We start from the raw sequence: 17325 nt of genomic DNA, 5'->3' as shown, positions 1-17325 counted from the left end.
GACAACATTTTTGTTTACACAATGCTACACTCAATATGATTCACTTCACGAAAATATTATTCTATAAGAATATTAGCTAACACTTTGGAGACACTTGGATGTGACGAACACTTCAAAAGACTAATCGTATTACTCTCAAATCGTCATAAAATATAATTTTATTATACTTACGTATTTAATTAGACGACCAGGCATTGTAATGGATTTTGAGACGAGGCAAGAGCAACAGCTTTGATAATTCACTTATCTTTGGCAATAGTCATTAACCCCCAACACCAGCAAAATAGATTGCTCTCTAAAACACATCTCTCTTCCTTTCTACGTTCCCCCCACCCACCCCCTTTAGTGCAGAGGGCTGAGGGTCCCCTGATAGCACAAATCGGACATCGATTTTCACCGATTAATTAAAATATTAACATACATACTCTGCCAATTGACAAAAACGGAAGCCTTAACTTACACGGGTAAAAAAGACCCATCACTCAATGCTATGGTTGTCTTCAGGTCTTTCTGTTTTATTATTATCAAAGACATCCCGGCTCTTCTCCACAGGAAAAGAGGAAGGACACATTGTGCATCCCCTGAGTCCTCTTCCTGGGTAACATGAAATGCGCCCAAATTAAAATAAATTAAACGCTTACATTTAGCATGTAAAAGACAACGGGTATAAGTTATCATGCTGATATATGGCGTGAAGTATCAATATGGGAAATCACGTCTAAAAGAAAGAATATATTCATTTCCCATGACCTCCGCTTATAGTCTGAACTTGGAATGTGTAATTGCTGTCTACTTTTATATTTATTGGGCCGGGTATGTCTTATTTTATTTATTTACTTTATAAAATGAATATTAGTGTATTTTAAAATGCTATTCGAAATAATGTTTGCACTTCCCATTGATGTAATGAAATATAATGTGTTAAATCCTCAATGTGTAGGTTGTTCATACGTAGCTACGTTTTGTTCCCTCCCCATATAATGACATTTGTTGAAACGAAAATTATATTTTCTAATGTACAGGTTACATATTTAAGTATCAACTATTTTACATGTTACTTTGTGATAGAGTAATAGCTCATATAACCCAAAGTATGCATTTCAATGATTTTAACTTTAATTTTATGAACCTAGGCGTTTGTCTTCTCCATATGTATTGTCAATCCTGTTTTCTTTGCGATACTCCAAGTATCTTCACTTGGTGCTAAAATGTAACAGATTTACACATTTATCGACTATCTAGAACAGTGCACATCAGAGGTAAAGTAGGCTATTTACAATAACATTTTAGTTCCTGTCGAAATAACTTTTTTCCTCTTCCATTGACTACGGACTATTGGTTGGCCTTTTGTCCTTAATGTATTATTATTATGATTATTTTTCAGAACAACATCTTCAGAGAATGTTCATTTGAGGGGAAAATTTCTGTATATTGTAGGAGAACGTGGTGCTGGTGTTCTCAGGTTGCTGCTATAATAGTCTAATCGCAGAGCCTAGGAGCGCGAGCAGACAGAAATTGTCAGTCTCCCATATTTGGTCAAAGCCACGCCCATTCAGCGTCATATTCTGACAGCGCGGATCCCGTGGGTTTAGAGTTTTGGCTCCCGGGAAAGGTTCCATTCCTAGGGGATAGAGGGCTGAGTTTTGTATGCTTCCATCCATTCTGCAAGACGCTAAAGGCCCCTCATCAACCTCTCCTGTGTCCGGGAACACCTCCATGGTAATCATTTTTTCGTTTATTTGTCTTTTGGAGCAGGAGCGCCTTGCCAGAAGTGGTCGATTCAGCAGTGTCCTGAAGGTTTTTTGATGCTGTTGTAGAAGGATGACACCACACTGAGAGCATAACCAAAACACAAGTTGCAAAATACTTCTTTTTTAACATTATTATTAAAACAAAAAACAAACAACTACAGCAAAGCGTATCGCTAGTTGAGCGACTTCTCCGACGGAAGGATAACATTCCAACTAGCTGCTGAAGTACAGTAGCCTACTCTGTGTAAATTGTTTATGTCGTGCCAACACAGGACGGACTGAAGAAGGAAACAGGACTTGTGAACTGGGCTTTCTCTCCACAGATCACTCAAGAGCAAACTCAGACTTACCTTCCAATCACCAAGGAAAAACGATTTCACATTCGGTCGGAGCTGGTTTTGCACAAAAACTGTTTTAATGTTTGGAATTCAGGAAAATATTCCGAGAGGTGGGACGACAATGAAAGAGGAACCGCTGGGCAGTGGGATGAATCCGGTCCGATCGTGGATGCACACAGCTGGGGTAGTGGATGCTAACACAGCCGCCCAAAGGTACGTATGCCAAATCATCCGATTTTTAATGTATTTCTCAGATCGACCCTAAATCCCCTCAATACCCAGTATCAATTACAATCTCCCCATGCCCCTCTTCAGCCTCTTTCCCTTTCATTACATCATATTACTGTTAAAGTGACAAATCAAGAAATCTCCTGTCTCCAAAACGCACTTGCCCATCTCCAATGTTTTCATCAGTTCGGTTTATCTCTGGTGTATCTCACATTTAACCGAGACGGTCTCTCGCTTTCTCCCCGCAGCGGTGTAGGTTTGGCTCGGGCACACTATGAAAAGCAACCGCCATCCAACCTCAGAAAATCCAATTTTTTCCACTTCGTCCTGGCTCTGTATGACAGACAGGGACAACCCGTCGAGATCGAACGGACAGCTTATGTGGACTTTGTGGAGAAGGAGAAAGTAAGCGCTACTTTGGAATATCGTCCAAAACAATTTGCCACATATGTGATTTTCACTTTACCTTCAATGCTAAAATATCACTACGGTGCTCTGGAGGTCGTGGGAGCCACGTGCACTTTTGAGGTTCAATAACATTCATAGAGCGCATGGGAAAATAAAACCACGTATCTGAAATTATGTATTTTTTATAATATAGGCATTTAATTGTTAACGATCGGCTATTTTTCACATTTATGTCCTTATGCTAGACAGAGATGGACAAAGAGATATATATAGCCTGCAACTTTCTTACTTAGACACATAACCATACGACTGCTACTCTGTACATACATTTTAGATAGTAGCATTCACCAAAACAATTGCTGAAGATGCCAATCTGATTCAAAACAATGCTGATTATTTACAGGAACCAAACAGTGAAAAAACTAACAATGGGATTCATTACAAACTACAGTTATTGTACAGCAATGGTAAGTCACATCTAATAATCCAGATATCTGAGTGTAGATTTTTGGTAGCTTTAGATTGATTTATTTAATCATGCCCTGGTTTTGTGGGTGGGTTTGCAAGAGAGAAAGATAAAAAAAAAAAATATATATATATATATATATATATAGCCTAAATATGAATATGTATATGGAACATAAAACCAGCAATTAATGGGTATTGAATGCATGGGTACTTTAAGAAAGTGTAAGTTTTCAATTGATTATATATATATATGACATTGTGTGTTTGTGAATCAGAATATTAATTTGCTTTGCGTATAATTTTCACAGTTAAAATACGTAATATGTAATATAATATTAATTAAAAGCACTGCCTGGTTTTATAAAATTTTATGAAAATATTTATTTATGACGAAGACGGATGTGGATGTGGACTATTCTATTTATCACTTTTGATTTAAGAAAATTAATTATGCGTTGCTTTGTTTGGATGTTAAGAATGATATTGGCAGCCTAACATCATGAAGGCAGTCACTTGTTATCCATTGTCTCAATTAATAAAATAATTTCTCCAGGCGTCAGAACAGAACAGGATCTTTTCGTACGACTAATCGATTCCATGACAAAACAGGTAAGTTTGTTTTTACATCATTATTTATCAGTATTGTTTTCCTGAATTATTTCTGATTTGCGGCGTTTTGATGCACATGCTTCAATTTTTCAAATGGAGACTTTTTCCTTTGCATCGGTTACATGTATGTAGTAACCTAACTGTGGAATTACGCTTTTAACATGACATTTTATTTCATTGTAATTACTACAAAAGTCTTTTTGTATTTCAATGCTGCATTGCGCGCTTGAAAGAGTTTGTTAGGATGACATTTATTTCCACATACAATATATGCTATCGGTGTGAGATGGCTTGTGATTTGTGTAGCTGTGTTTAATAACTTTTCGCTATTCAAAACGTCGAACGTAGCGTCCACTTTAATGACACATGATGTAATTTTTTCTAACATGACCCCCGGACACACATCTCTATAATTCAAGTTGTAAGCTCCAGGGGTCTCCACTATCCGTTCATTTCCCCCAGATCGGCCGCTATTTCTCGCACGTCACTCTTTGGACATAGCGTAATTATATGGTCGTATAATATATTTTAGCATATCATACTTACTTTAAATTCAGTTCTACACGTGCTTGTACATTGCTGTATCAAAAAAAATAAAAAAATAAATCAATAATGTAAATGATAATAGCTATCTGTGAAATGATGGTCTTTTGGCATTATGTTCACGGTTTAAAAAAATATTGAATCTAAATAAATTAATAGGCTACAATATATAAATGTATGTATAATAACATTAATAATAATAATAATAATAATAATAACAATTTTATATTTTCTGTTTACCCCACAGTTATAACTCCATCGCAAACGGCTATACCAACTAAACTATGGACAATAGGTTACACCAAGCCTTAAAAATGTTATGAAAATATATCTCACCGGATCAACCTATTCAAACCATTGGTCGATGGTTTTAAAGTTATACATTTTGTTAAGACACGTGGTGTGACATGTAGACTATATGCTAAAATGTATCTGGCAAAGACCAACGGTCTTTACTCCTCAGTCCTCAGCAATGATTTAGAAGTAGAAAAGACCCTTACTGGCTGTGAGAGGCTCTTGAGTTCACAATGTAGTCTGTTTCCTTTGTATACAGGGGCTAAATGTTTTCGGAAATCACTGGTGGCTAATTAAGGGACATATATTGATAACTGCACACTCCACTTTCACGGAATAGAAAGCTTAAGTGGCGAGGTTTAAATACGGTTATTATTATCATTCGTTTACTCTGTTGTGGCAGCTCAAATACTGGTGAAAATAGGGACGTTTAATCTCCCTCTTCATTGAGGTAAAATAGCCCTGTAAATGATCAAAGAGTCAATGGCGCTGAACAGTCAGTTTATGGATTTCTGTATCTGCAGCTGAAACTAGAAAAATAAATCACCCCAATATAGATGATAGGTTGGGGGGAAATAGCTTGATGAAGTGCTTGGAACTCTTGCCATAAATAGATAAAAGTGGACACGAGGATGTGCATTGTAAACAGTCTCACGCATTTTAAGCTTTTTTTTTTTTTAACATTTAGGCTGTTTTATGTATTTTGCCAAAAACAACAATAGATATAATAATTAATATAGTTTCCTGCTGACAATTTCATGTGGAAATTTATACAACATACATGTCAGCAATAAAATTCTATTTAATTTTTTCTTAATAGTACTACTTTAAATATTGATTGCTATGTTGGCTGTTTTAATATTGTTTTTATTGTAGAGGCTTTTTAAAATGTATTATACCTTTTTTTCTTTACTGCTCTTGTTCCATTGTTACACTCTGCACATGCTGGACTGTCGAGCAGATTTTATTAGCCTGGTAATTATAGGCTAGAATTTCAATGGAACGGACTTCGCGTTGCACTCTGTTGAGTTGTAGAGTACGGCGTGCGGGTAGCCATGCTCACAAGAAAGCACGGCGGAGTCTGTTCTACTACATCACAGACACAGAAAGGGGAGGGAGAGAGAGACACTGAAAGAACTGAAGGCGAGCGCACCTACAGCTTTACGCCATCTGTTTAAGACACTGTTCAAAAATTACTCAACCGTACCCCCAGACACCGCTTTTTATCCAAAGAAAAATCATTGTTAGCGGCTCAAAAATAAACAACAGATTGCCCATTAGCACTTTCCCCCCAAATATCTCCAGATTATAACCATGTTGATGTATACGGTTATGGGTATTATTTGAACCGTCCTTCTGCGCCTGAAAACCTCTACTACGAGTTAGAATTTACTCTTAATCTTTATTATATTAAAAGGTATAAACATAGATCGCCGATGTTTCAGACGGTTGCATATCGCAGCATTTTGTAATGAACTATTTTGCTTTTGATACAAATGTCAATAGTTTATAGGGATATTTGCTTCACTGTAACCCCTTTGTGCCATCTACTACGCTTATTTTTTCCACGCCATTAAGTGTTTAATTCATAAAGCACACAAATGTTTTAAAATTTAAAATTACATAGGCTATAATTAATATATAAATTCCCCAATTTTCCGTAATACAAAAAAATCATTAGTAACATGGTGTGTCAATATATATTTTTTTGCATTCTTCAATTTTTAACCCTATTGTTTGAATGCGTTGTGTAGCCTACACGCATAGATACATGTTATTTGTTTTTCACTTTCATGATTTGCAACTAAAGTCTTTCTTTCTTTGATTTTAAGGCTATTATTTATGAAGGCCAAGACAAAAATCCCGAGATGTGCCGAGTCCTTCTCACGCACGAAATTATGTGCAGGTAAGAGAAATAGTTTATATTGTTGTATGTTTTCGTTGCCATAATTAAAATGATGTCGGGATTATCTAAATTTTTTTTTTTTTAACATATTATTACTAAAAATCTATTTTAGCCATTCTGCTAAAAGTATTTTCTTCCTGTTAATATCATGGCTTAAGCTACTACTGACTTTACAGGCTCTTGATATAGCTTAACATACACAAGAAAGGTTGTTGCTAAAATTTCCTGACGATCACTCACAGTCGCATGGAACAAACCCACTAGATCAATTTTATTTGGGCATATTTCAATACGAATAGGCCGAGGCCCGCTGAAAGCCCTGCTAATTCTATAAACTCAGACAATAAAACCCTTTACGAGAATTGTCCTTGATCCTCATGTATATGTTCATACAGCCTACCTGCTTGAGATAGCTAATATAAAATCAATATCAAGAGACGCACTTCGCATATGGTCCAAATAGTATTATCTGTCATTAACTAGCCTACACTATACTGTCATTACACACTAATACTGATTGAAGGAGAGCGTTGTGTTATCGCTACTACCAATAAACATGGAGTACAAATACGATGCGATAAAACCAAGGAGGTGCTTCATGCGCGCCTGTGTCATTGCAATGGATTTAAAAACCTGAAAACAGGTCATTGATGTTATCGAATGTCAGGAATCATTTTACTCGTCAGTACTAAGGCCCCCAAGTTCACCCATACAGCTCTCCACTCTCGCTATTACTGGCAAACTCCTGTGCATTTACCGTTTTTATTTTTTTGTTGTTTTTTTTTTGGCTAGTTGACCTCTTGCGTCATGTCCTTTTTTATTATTAAATTAATTTGTTGTCACAGGAAGAGTACCCCTTGCTTATTTTATTTCACAGAACGACGAGTTAAACCTTCTGACATAGATTTTAAATGCATTACTGACTTTGTTGCTGTGGTATAGGAAACAAGGTTGTTTCACAGAAGTGCAGAGTTGATCAGGAAGTGAACACCAGCGTCCCGGACTACAGTAGCATGCTACGTACTCTAAGGGGCATACTGTTACTGACTAACAGACTGTACACATTTCTAAAATACAATTTCTGCAGATAGCAATGGTACAATTATGCATATGTTTTATGGAGATATAGGTAAATATGATTTTTCCTCTTTCTGAAAAACAAATATCAGTTATTGCCCATGAAGGCAGTATCTCATCCACTTCTGCATGTTCTACAATTAACATGTGAAGTGCACAGATGTGATTTTAAGCTATGTGTTGAAGACATGTAGACTTTCTTTAATCTCTTTAGCTGTCAGCTTTAAAGAGCTTTATATACTTTCCATACCATATGGTGTTCATTTAACTAATTTAAATGTGCAACCATTAAACAAGTATATTTTTTCTAAAATATGCAAGCAGTAAACACATTTTTTGTTCATTTCTGCTTTTATTTGAAGATTAATTTATGAACTATAGGTAGGCTCACAGAATAGAAATGATTCCACTTTGTGCAAGATGGATGGATGAAGGCTTTTGAGCTGGTAATTAATAATGCCCCACAGAAATATTGGTTGAAGGTGGCATCTTGCATCCTCTCCAGAAACAACAGCTTGACAATTAGAGGTAAACAAAAGCTGAAGCTGTGAAAGTGTATTCCCCAGCCTCCTGGCATCGCCTCTTCTCAGTTCACTGCTAAGACAAACACCACAACATGTTGTTTTTCCATCTTTTAGCAGCGGCGCAATAGTAGATGTTTACTCGGTGCGATTCATTGAGTACCACACTTATCAACAACAACAACCAGACACGCCGGATGATCAACCGTTTTCATGATATGAAAACAAAAAAAGCACACATGAAAATGGGAAAAAACACAAGAAAGAAAATGAAAGACAATGAGACTGAGAACACTGTTGTCAGAATTATCAAAAAAAAAAAAAAAAAGACTGAAAAAAAAAAACCCCAAAACATGCTTGGTTACACGACGCAACGCTCTGGGTCAGCTTTGATCACACGGTCCTTTCTCTCTCCCACAGTCGGTGCTGTGACAAAAAGAGCTGTGGCAACAGGAACGAGACTCCCTCGGACCCGGTAATCATTGACAGGTAGGCGACCCTTTCCTGTTGCCTCTCTCCCCTGCTTTCTGTGCAGGGTGCTGCCATTGCCCTTCCAGCCCCGTGTTAAGTTCATTTTGTGCATTGTACCATTTGTTGTTCTCCTGTGTTATCATGCACAGGTGGGTTGACTTGGAAACCTGGCCAACTCTGTGGGGATTCGGTAATTGCCTGTGAGTTGTCAGGGGAAGCAGACTCATCTCCCTCTCCTCTTGCTGTGAGGAGCAGTTTATGCCTAGAGAGTTTTTGGCTTTAAATGCAGAGATGTATCACCCAATGTCTCTTCCTAATTTGCTAACAAGTGTTTTACTCCATTTAGTCCTTGTCATTGTTTTTCCCTCTTTTTTGTGTAGTTAAGTCGTTGCCTTGCTGTTGGGGTTTGTGACCACCGGTGAGGGTTTGAAGGGCAATTTGTTTGCGAGAGGGTTTTTCGCGTAACATACCGTTGCTCGTTGTCAGTGTTTGTTTATTGAAGTATACGTTGAATTTTCTTTGTGAAGTTGTGGGTAGATGCATGTTGAAGGTGTCAGTGGTTCACCACTGTACAGTAGATGAGACTGTTGTGTTTTTTTATTCATGTTCTTTCCAAACACTGTTGCCATTATTTATGTTATGCAAGAGGGTCTTAAGTTGTTGATACATTTGGATGAAGAGCCTTATTTTTTGTGCCTAAGCATATTTACCAAACATGATGCACATTCCAAACATGGCACAGGATGGGATATTGTGGCCATATTGGTTCTATTGGTTAGAACTGGCTCACCCTGCTCCATAAATTTGGGAGCCCACAGCACCCAGATGCATTGAACAGACAGGGCTGCTGCTTGTATGGCTGACACTGTGGACGTAGGGCTTGTTGGTTTGCTCCCAGAGAGGAGCGGGGTTTCTGTCAGCCCTCCTGGTTACAGGGGGGGTTATCCTCTGATCATGAACTTTGCTGTCCGCTGACTGAGAAATTAGACCAGGAAAAGACGACGAGTTAAGCCACGGGGAAATGCACGCCGCCACTGGATAGCAATGCTAATGTTTGACTAGCTGGAATAGCTGTTTGCTTAGTAGAGACCGTTTGGTATGTGACAGAGAGAACATCTCTCTTATTAGTAATCAAATAGCACTGACCAGTTGTTGCCTTCACTCTGAGAGTGTGTCAGATATCAGAGAGTGGATCCACAGAACTAAATATGATGTGGTTGGAGGAGTGGTTATGTTTTTACATTTTACCATTGGGCAATGTGTTTTTAATAATAATGCATTACAGATCATGTGAAAGTAAAGCAAATATATGATTTCAATGTTATTTGTAATATCTTTTATATATTTCAAATAAAGTTTAAATTAAGTATTTATTAAATGTGTCATACATAAACCTTGACAACTCAGCTGAATCTCAGTAGTAGACATGTATTAATTATTGTTTATTAATTAGACAGTAAAATTATACATATTTTCTTCAGCTTTTTTGAAACACTCATCAGGTTTAAGACTGACGTGTAAGGGCAGATTGTAAGTCAGTGTAATGAGGATATTATCTTAGCACTTTAACAGTAAAATATATTTAATTGCCTGTAAAATGTAAATAAATATGACGGAAGATAACACTTTTTTCAAAGTTTATTTATGTTTTCCTGCACTCAGGAAATTGAGACCCATTTGTTTCAAACGCAAGTGTGTTAAAGTGGTTAATTACCAAGAAACAATCTGTTGCCTGCTGATATATTTATGCATATGATGGTTTTGAATGAATTTGCGATGTTTCTGGTTCTTCAATATCCAAAATGCAATAAATATCTATCTGTCAATCTGTCTATCTATCTATCTATCTATCTATCTATCTATCTATCTATCTATCTATCTATATCAACTGAGTGCAAACTGTTTCTGCTTGTAAGTTTGTTTTTCTGTAGCCTGTATATTTGTGCCTGTGTGTGTTGGGCATTTATATATTTCATATTGCTTGTATATTCCTGTACTGTCTGGCTTGTGGTGTAATATACAGCATCACGGGCATTATTAGGAATGACTTAGAAACCCTAAAAAAGGCAGTTGTTGCAGTGTTTGATTTGAAGGACCAGCATAGTCTATTGCTCTATAAGATATGAAGCGATTCCATCATACATCTGAGATCTGTGATCACATTTGCTGTTCACATGTCGAGATATCTGTCTGTAACCCAAAAGATGTAATGATTGATTTTAAACTGTGAAACCTAGCCTTGCCCCACTTCCTGTGGGAAGTCTCTAACACATGAAGCTTACCCTAGTCTTTTTTTCCCCTTTCTAGCTGAAAAAGCCTGTGATATATTTACCTTCAAAGTAATCTGAGGTGACCACTTGAAAACATTAAGTGTCACTGATATTGACCACGTTTGTGCTTCTTATAAATTGCTTTGCTTTGTATTGTCACTAAACAGGCTTTAAGCTATATGATATCTGGCTGCATTGTGCTTCAATCTGCGGGACAATGCTTGTAACATTAGTAAAATAGGAAGAGCAGTACAGTGGGCCTAGAATTGAAGCTCAGGGAAAAATAGCAGAAGGACATTGTAGCAAGTTCAAACAGTGGATAAAAAGCTCACATTTTCATTGTGCTCTGGCTGAAAGGGTCTGGGGTATCGTTTTCATAGCGGAGAGATCGGCTCTGTGAAATCACAAAAGCAGATGTTCCTCATTAGGAAGTACCATTGTCTGCGTATCACGACTATGAGCAGATCGTTTTTATCCTATCACACCCAGAACATTCCAGCTACCACAAAGTACCGCTGCGCTGATTCTCCGGACGCCCACCACGCCGAAGCACGTTACGTGCGCTATATAAAGAACAACACGAGAAAACGCGCGTAGCGCTCTAGCAATAAGGCGTAACGCGGCCCGTCCTCGCGCCTGTGCGCAGCTCCCAAAAATACGCCGCGCATGGCCGTTCCGGTCGAGGCGCGCAGGTTGTTTTTCTTCTCCTTTTTCCCCGACGATGCTGCGGAATTTCCCGGGTTAGCTACATCCCTCCGAGAAGCCCCTTCAGCCGAACGCGGGCAGAGAGGGAGCGGACAGAATGCCCGACTGTTTGGGAAACTCAAAAGGCTGATTGTGGAGGCAGACAAGGGAGGTCCGATTATGTTACAATCAAAACGTTAAAAAGTGCAGCCCACTGTCGAGGATGCTGCGGGGGCTCCATGCGCTGGAGAGGCTGGAGGCCTCTCGTCGATAGCTTTCTCAGCAACGTTTCCCCAGATGGTACGGGGGGCAGCCGCACTGCGAGCTGGCATCTTGTTGGACAGTAACTGGCATCCTCAAGGATCTGGCATTTTCGACGGAGTTTAGGAGACTTATCATTCCAAATGTGTTCTATTTTCCTGTAGTCGAGCCAGACATCTGTTTATCCCATTTTCTCTTGGAGTTTGTTACAGCACTAGGTTTTTGTTGAGGAAAAAAAAAAAAAGGAAAAGGAAGAAAAAAAAAGTTTGTCAGATTTAACAGCTGTTACAGAATTTCAATCTGGATGGATCTTTACATTTTTCAGAACTGACCTCAGTCTCATGTACAATCACACTGTGTGGTATATGTTATGTTGTGTATGTATGAATGAATGCGTGTGTATATATATACACTCACCGAGCACTTTATTAGGAACATTCTTACTTTATTACACATACTTATTAATGTGATTATCTAATCAGCCAATTGTGTGGCAGCACTGCAATGCATACAATCATGTAGATATGGGTCAGGAGCTTCAGTTAATGCGTGGAATGATTGTTGGTGGTTTGAGTATCTCATAAACTGCTAATCTCCTGGGATTTTCATGCACACTAGTCTCTAGAGTTTGCAAAGAATGCTGCAAAAAACTAAAATAAAATCCAGTGAGAGTGCAGACAAAAATGCATTGTTAATGAGAGATGTCAAAGGAGACAAAGATGACAGTAACACAAATAACCACATATTACAACAGTGGTATGCAGAAGAGCGTCTCTGAACACACAATGCATCAACACATAAGTGGATAGGCTACAGCAGTAGAAGTCTAAAAAATAAGTCTACCTAATAAAGTGCTCACTGTATATATATATATATATATATATATATATATATATATATATATATACAGTGTATATATACATATATATTTACAGTCTATATATATGTAGTTGGACTTGCAGCCTCCATTATATAAATGAATGACTTTTTCACAAACAACCAGGTTGCTCTACCGCAACTGGGCTCTGGATTTATTTACAACTGTAGTTTATGTCTTTGGACTAATAATGGTGAAGTGTCTGAAGAGTGATTGGGGTTTTCCTAGTCAGCGCTGATTCCTTTCACTTCCTGTCACAAAGGTCAAGCCAGAGTGACCTTTGCAGGCAGCCCACTCACTGAATAATTCATGTGATTGACTTTTTTGTCAGTATACACAGTTGTGCTCTGGGACACTTTATTCATTTAGCTCCTTTAAGGGCCTCACTGCACCTGTTCTCGTATTAATATTGTGTAATTTGGACCCGACGCTGATTTTGCTTAACGTTCATTATATTTTTTATGAAGTATATTTCATAAGGATTATGGATGATTATTACCAGATTATTATAAACAGCCGTGGGGTAATTTCTCAAGACCTGTCTTCTTGTCAGGTCATTATCACAGGCAAAAAGAGCATCTACACTTGACCACTGCTTGTGTTTTTTTGTTTCCTCTCCCGTTAAAAACCGAGCAGACAACTTAAAGCGTTTTCCCTCATGGCTTTGCGAAAGCGTGATTAAATCCGACTCTGTGGAAGCTGTACAAATGCCAGCATTTATAAGGTCAGCGCTTTTGTTGGAAGCGCTATGTAAATTAGGATCTGCAAAAAGGGACATTAAACAAAATTCAATTCATTGTCTCCTTTAATGTCATTTACATTTTGGCTAAGTCCCGGACTGTCAAGGAGGATTTCTGAAATAATTTTAATTACATATCAGCTCTGAAACAGAGGGTTTTCAATGAGGCGGAATTTGGATAACCTGCAAAGAGGAGGTCTGTTTATTAGCTTCTTAAATGACATGTTTTGACTGCATCTGCATAGTGTAATTAAAACAGCATGCTCAGTGTTAATTCTTCTTCTCACCTCCTCCAGGAATAGGTTAAATTGGTAGAGCAGAGGGCAGATCAGTGCTCGGATTTTCTTTGAGCTGTGGGCTTCTCTTTTTAGGAGATGCTCAGCTGTCCTGTTGTCATAGAATGTGTGTGTGTGTATGTGCGTGTGTGTGTGTGTGTGTGTGTGTGTGTGTGTAAATCGCCGTGTCTTTTTAGCCTGCTGCTGAAGACCCAGCATTGATTGTGGACACACTGTATGTGTCTGATTAATGAGGGCATGGGTAGGAAATGCATCTCCGGCCAGCGTACACCTACCAAGAGCTGCAGCCATGCAAGTGCACAGGTGTGAGCATCTTTGAGTTATTTATGAGGCACTCAACAACCCCTCGCACAACCTGAGAGAGAGAGAGAGAGAGGGAGAGAGAGGGAGAGAGAGAGGAGAGAGTGATGGAGAGTGAGAGATACAGTTAGAGAGAGAGAGAGAGAGGGGAGGGTTCTCCTTTCTCCTTCAAATAAATACACAGTACCTGGTAAAAACACACTTCTTGTTGTCACAGCAGAGAAAGAGCAATAGAGCAGGAATTGGATAAAGGAGGTCAGACAAAGAAAAAAAAAACATTATGTTTTTTCCCCCTCGCGGTTCTGGTCGGGGGTGTTCAAAATGCAGCAGTAATTATCTGTACGCATGTAACCTGTTTAGCTATTCATTTATTTGAGTATTTTCCGGAATGTCTGTGGAACGTGGCATCATTGTGTTTTTTTTATCGTCGCCTCTATATGCTCGAGTTCCCTCCTTCAGCAGTCTCTCGTTGCCCTAAGCATGTTAACCTACACTATGAGACCCTTGTACAGGCAATGAGAGGGGTTTACGGTTTGTATGTTTTAAAGAAACACAGAACCGGTGGGGGTTGTTGTGGGGGGCGAGGGGGAGGGGAGACAAGCAATGCTGTCAAAAACTATACTCAGCGAGGTGCCTTGATAAAAAACATCCGCTGCTTCTGGTACTGCCTTATCAAGTGAAAGAGAGATACCACCACAGCCAGTAATTTTGTTTGGTTGTCTTTGATGAATTGCGTTATGGAAGAAAAATCTGACAAACTGAGCTCTTGTACTGAAGCGAAGCACGAGGGAATGATTATTATCTGTAAATAGGATCAATGTGTATGTACACCCACAGCCACGCACACACACACACCCACATACACACACACACACACACACACACGGTTGCACACTCTCAGGAATATTTTCGGTTGTTTCTCCCAGCATTCCCCATTCATTAACGCTGTTGTCGCGTGCTGTTGTTCTCGCTGTTCTCGCTAATGATTTAGGCGTAATTTGAGTGGGACAGGTGAATTTATGAGATCAGAGTGAATGGGGGCGACCGGGCTGGCAACCCCTAACAGAGTGCAAATGGCAGTTGCCTCCAAGACCTCCAAATGAAGATTGTCACCTCTTGTGCCAGGAAGTGATGGAGTGCCAGAGCCATAGAAACTGAAAACTCAGGGAGCTTAACCTGTACTTGGCAGATGTCTCCCTGCTTGCACTTGGATGAAATGAGAAGCGGTCGCCGCCGTCCGAAGGCCAGAATCTAGGGCTGCGGTTGAGGCCAGTTGCGATGTTCCGAAACATTTCCTCAAAAATGTACGCTCTCAAAACAGATGTGCTAAAAACATCAACGTGTAGTTTTTTTAACATGCACTCCATGTCACCTTTTGCGTCATTTTCAACACAGCCTGTGTTAAAGTCTCCCCTTGTAACACATTCATTTAATATTTGTATGTGTTGAGAGTAACTCAAAAAGTAGTAACAGAAAAAGTGTGTTAGATATTAACGCAGTCTGGCAATGTCTATTCTTTTTTTTGTATCCGTAAGCACACACGTCAACACGTCATTTAGCATGTAGCATGTCATTTAAAGAAAGTATACATTTACGCTCGCTGGCGTTCCCTTTTTTTCAATGACAGCCGTCCACCTCCTTAACCCAAAACAGGCGTGAATTCCTGTGTGACATTAGTAAATAGCGGAGGCTTGATAACGGCTGAAGACGGTGTTGTGTTTTCCTTGCGGCTCGTTGGGAAATGGCTTAAACATGTGTGGAGAGGAAGGGACGCTCACTGGTGTTGTTGTAAGACATGTAGCACTTGCCCGGCTAGCGGAAGAAGCCGGCTCCAGCGCGTCGCCAGTGAAAGACGAAACAGGCGCTCGTGTCTTCTGAGAAAGAGCAGCCGGTTCGCGGAGACAGCTCTCCTTCTCGTAGCTGAGAGTAGCTTCGGGAAAAAAAGTGCTCGAATTCTGAGCCGGACGATTAGCAGGAGCAGAGACACATCGGAATGGAATGAAGCAGATAAATCTCACAGTCTTGCATCATTGATAGAGTAAGCGAGCAGAAATCTAATCCTAAAAATGCAGCTTTAAGCAAGTTTTCTTTTTTTCCCCCTAAACAAGATATTGTAAGAAATTGATTTACCATTTTTTTCCCGACAGAATCCCTATACAAGTTCCCTGAGACCACAAAACAAGAACCAATGTAAAGTGAAGGGGGAAAGAGAATTTCTTAAGGGGCCTGGTAGAATTATTAGGAGGCCAGTACTTCAACCCAGGCCTGGTCCCTTTGAGGGTGACATATGTGCGGCAAAAGAACTTTATTTAATCGTGTTTACAAAGGAGGCCCCTCCCTTTTGTTGGGCAGCTCGGGGCCGTCTATGGGGGCGTGAACGTCACCGATCGGCACTGTTTTTGGGGGGTGGGGGATGGGGTGGGGTGGTCTCGGACCCCCTGATGGCACAGAGGGGTCGCCCCCGTCGGAGAACACGGACGCACGCTTTACAAAACAAACCCAGACACTCCGAGATGGGACGCAGCACAATGGACAGACGTGGGGGCCTGGTGCTTTTGAATAGCGACCAGCCAAATTGAATTGGTTTTGGTATTGTGTCGATTGTCAGGAATGCGAACGGCCCATCCAAGTTTCATTAGGATTCTCTTTGTGCATTTTAGTGTGTGTGTGTGTGTGTGTGTGCGCCACGAATTTAGCTGAGTGTCCACAAGGGTTTTGTGAGAAGCAAGTGTGTGCGTGTGTTTGTGTTTTCCATGTGCTGCAACAGTGCAGCAGGGTTCAGCATATCCACCGTCCATCTGTCTCTGACTGTGTCAAATAGCTCGTTGTGAGAAAACAAAAAAAAAAATGGAAGAATATAATTGGTTAGAAACAATTTGGGGTGGGGGGTGCTGCAATTCAAATGAATAAATTACCAAAAATAGCAGTGTGAAGCACTGAAATTATAGCCATTTTATCTTGTTTCTGAGCAATGCAAACTGCTCAGTTACCAATCTATGTACGACTCGGAAGGCTTCCATAGCCGGACGCTGTTTTAATAGACCCTGACTCGTACTCCTCCCATTCAAGGATAGAAGTTTCTGCAGGAGAGAATATCGGGTAAGCTTTCACCATCCTGTCGAGGGCCCTAGCGCATGTGTTATTTCATCTGTGGCTGAGTAATGCGAGGGAGGGCTCCGTGGTTAAGTATGAATTCACACCCACAGAATTTGTTTCGCATTACTGAAGGTTTGTGAATCAGATCAATGTGCGTCTCATCCACCCGGCGGTCTTATGTCATTCCT

At 39.6% G+C, this 17325-nt stretch overlaps 1 protein-coding gene across 12 annotated transcripts in view; it reads left to right on the top strand.

Moving 5' to 3' along the window:
- Positions 1-1733: 1733 nt before the first annotated feature.
- ebf3a (EBF transcription factor 3a) overlaps positions 1734-17325 on the top strand; it is a 91800-nt gene continuing 76208 nt past the window's right edge. For all 12 annotated transcript variants that reach the window (XM_061227139.1, XM_061227111.1, XM_061227088.1 and 9 more), the window contains exons 1-6: positions 1734-2302; positions 2566-2722; positions 3129-3192; positions 3747-3802; positions 6472-6545; positions 8564-8632. In XM_061227139.1, the coding sequence (XP_061083123.1) occupies positions 2169-2302; positions 2566-2722; positions 3129-3192; positions 3747-3802; positions 6472-6545; positions 8564-8632 (554 nt within the window). In that variant the 5' untranslated portion in view covers positions 1734-2168. The remainder of the gene's footprint in view (positions 2303-2565; positions 2723-3128; positions 3193-3746; positions 3803-6471; positions 6546-8563; positions 8633-17325) is intronic.

Source organism: Conger conger, chromosome 2 (assembly GCF_963514075.1).
Source record: "Conger conger chromosome 2, fConCon1.1, whole genome shotgun sequence".
Classification (NCBI taxonomy): Eukaryota; Metazoa; Chordata; class Actinopteri; order Anguilliformes; family Congridae; genus Conger; species Conger conger.
The sequence above is the reverse complement of the archived record's forward strand: the minus strand, read 5'-3'. Positions and strand labels throughout refer to the sequence as shown.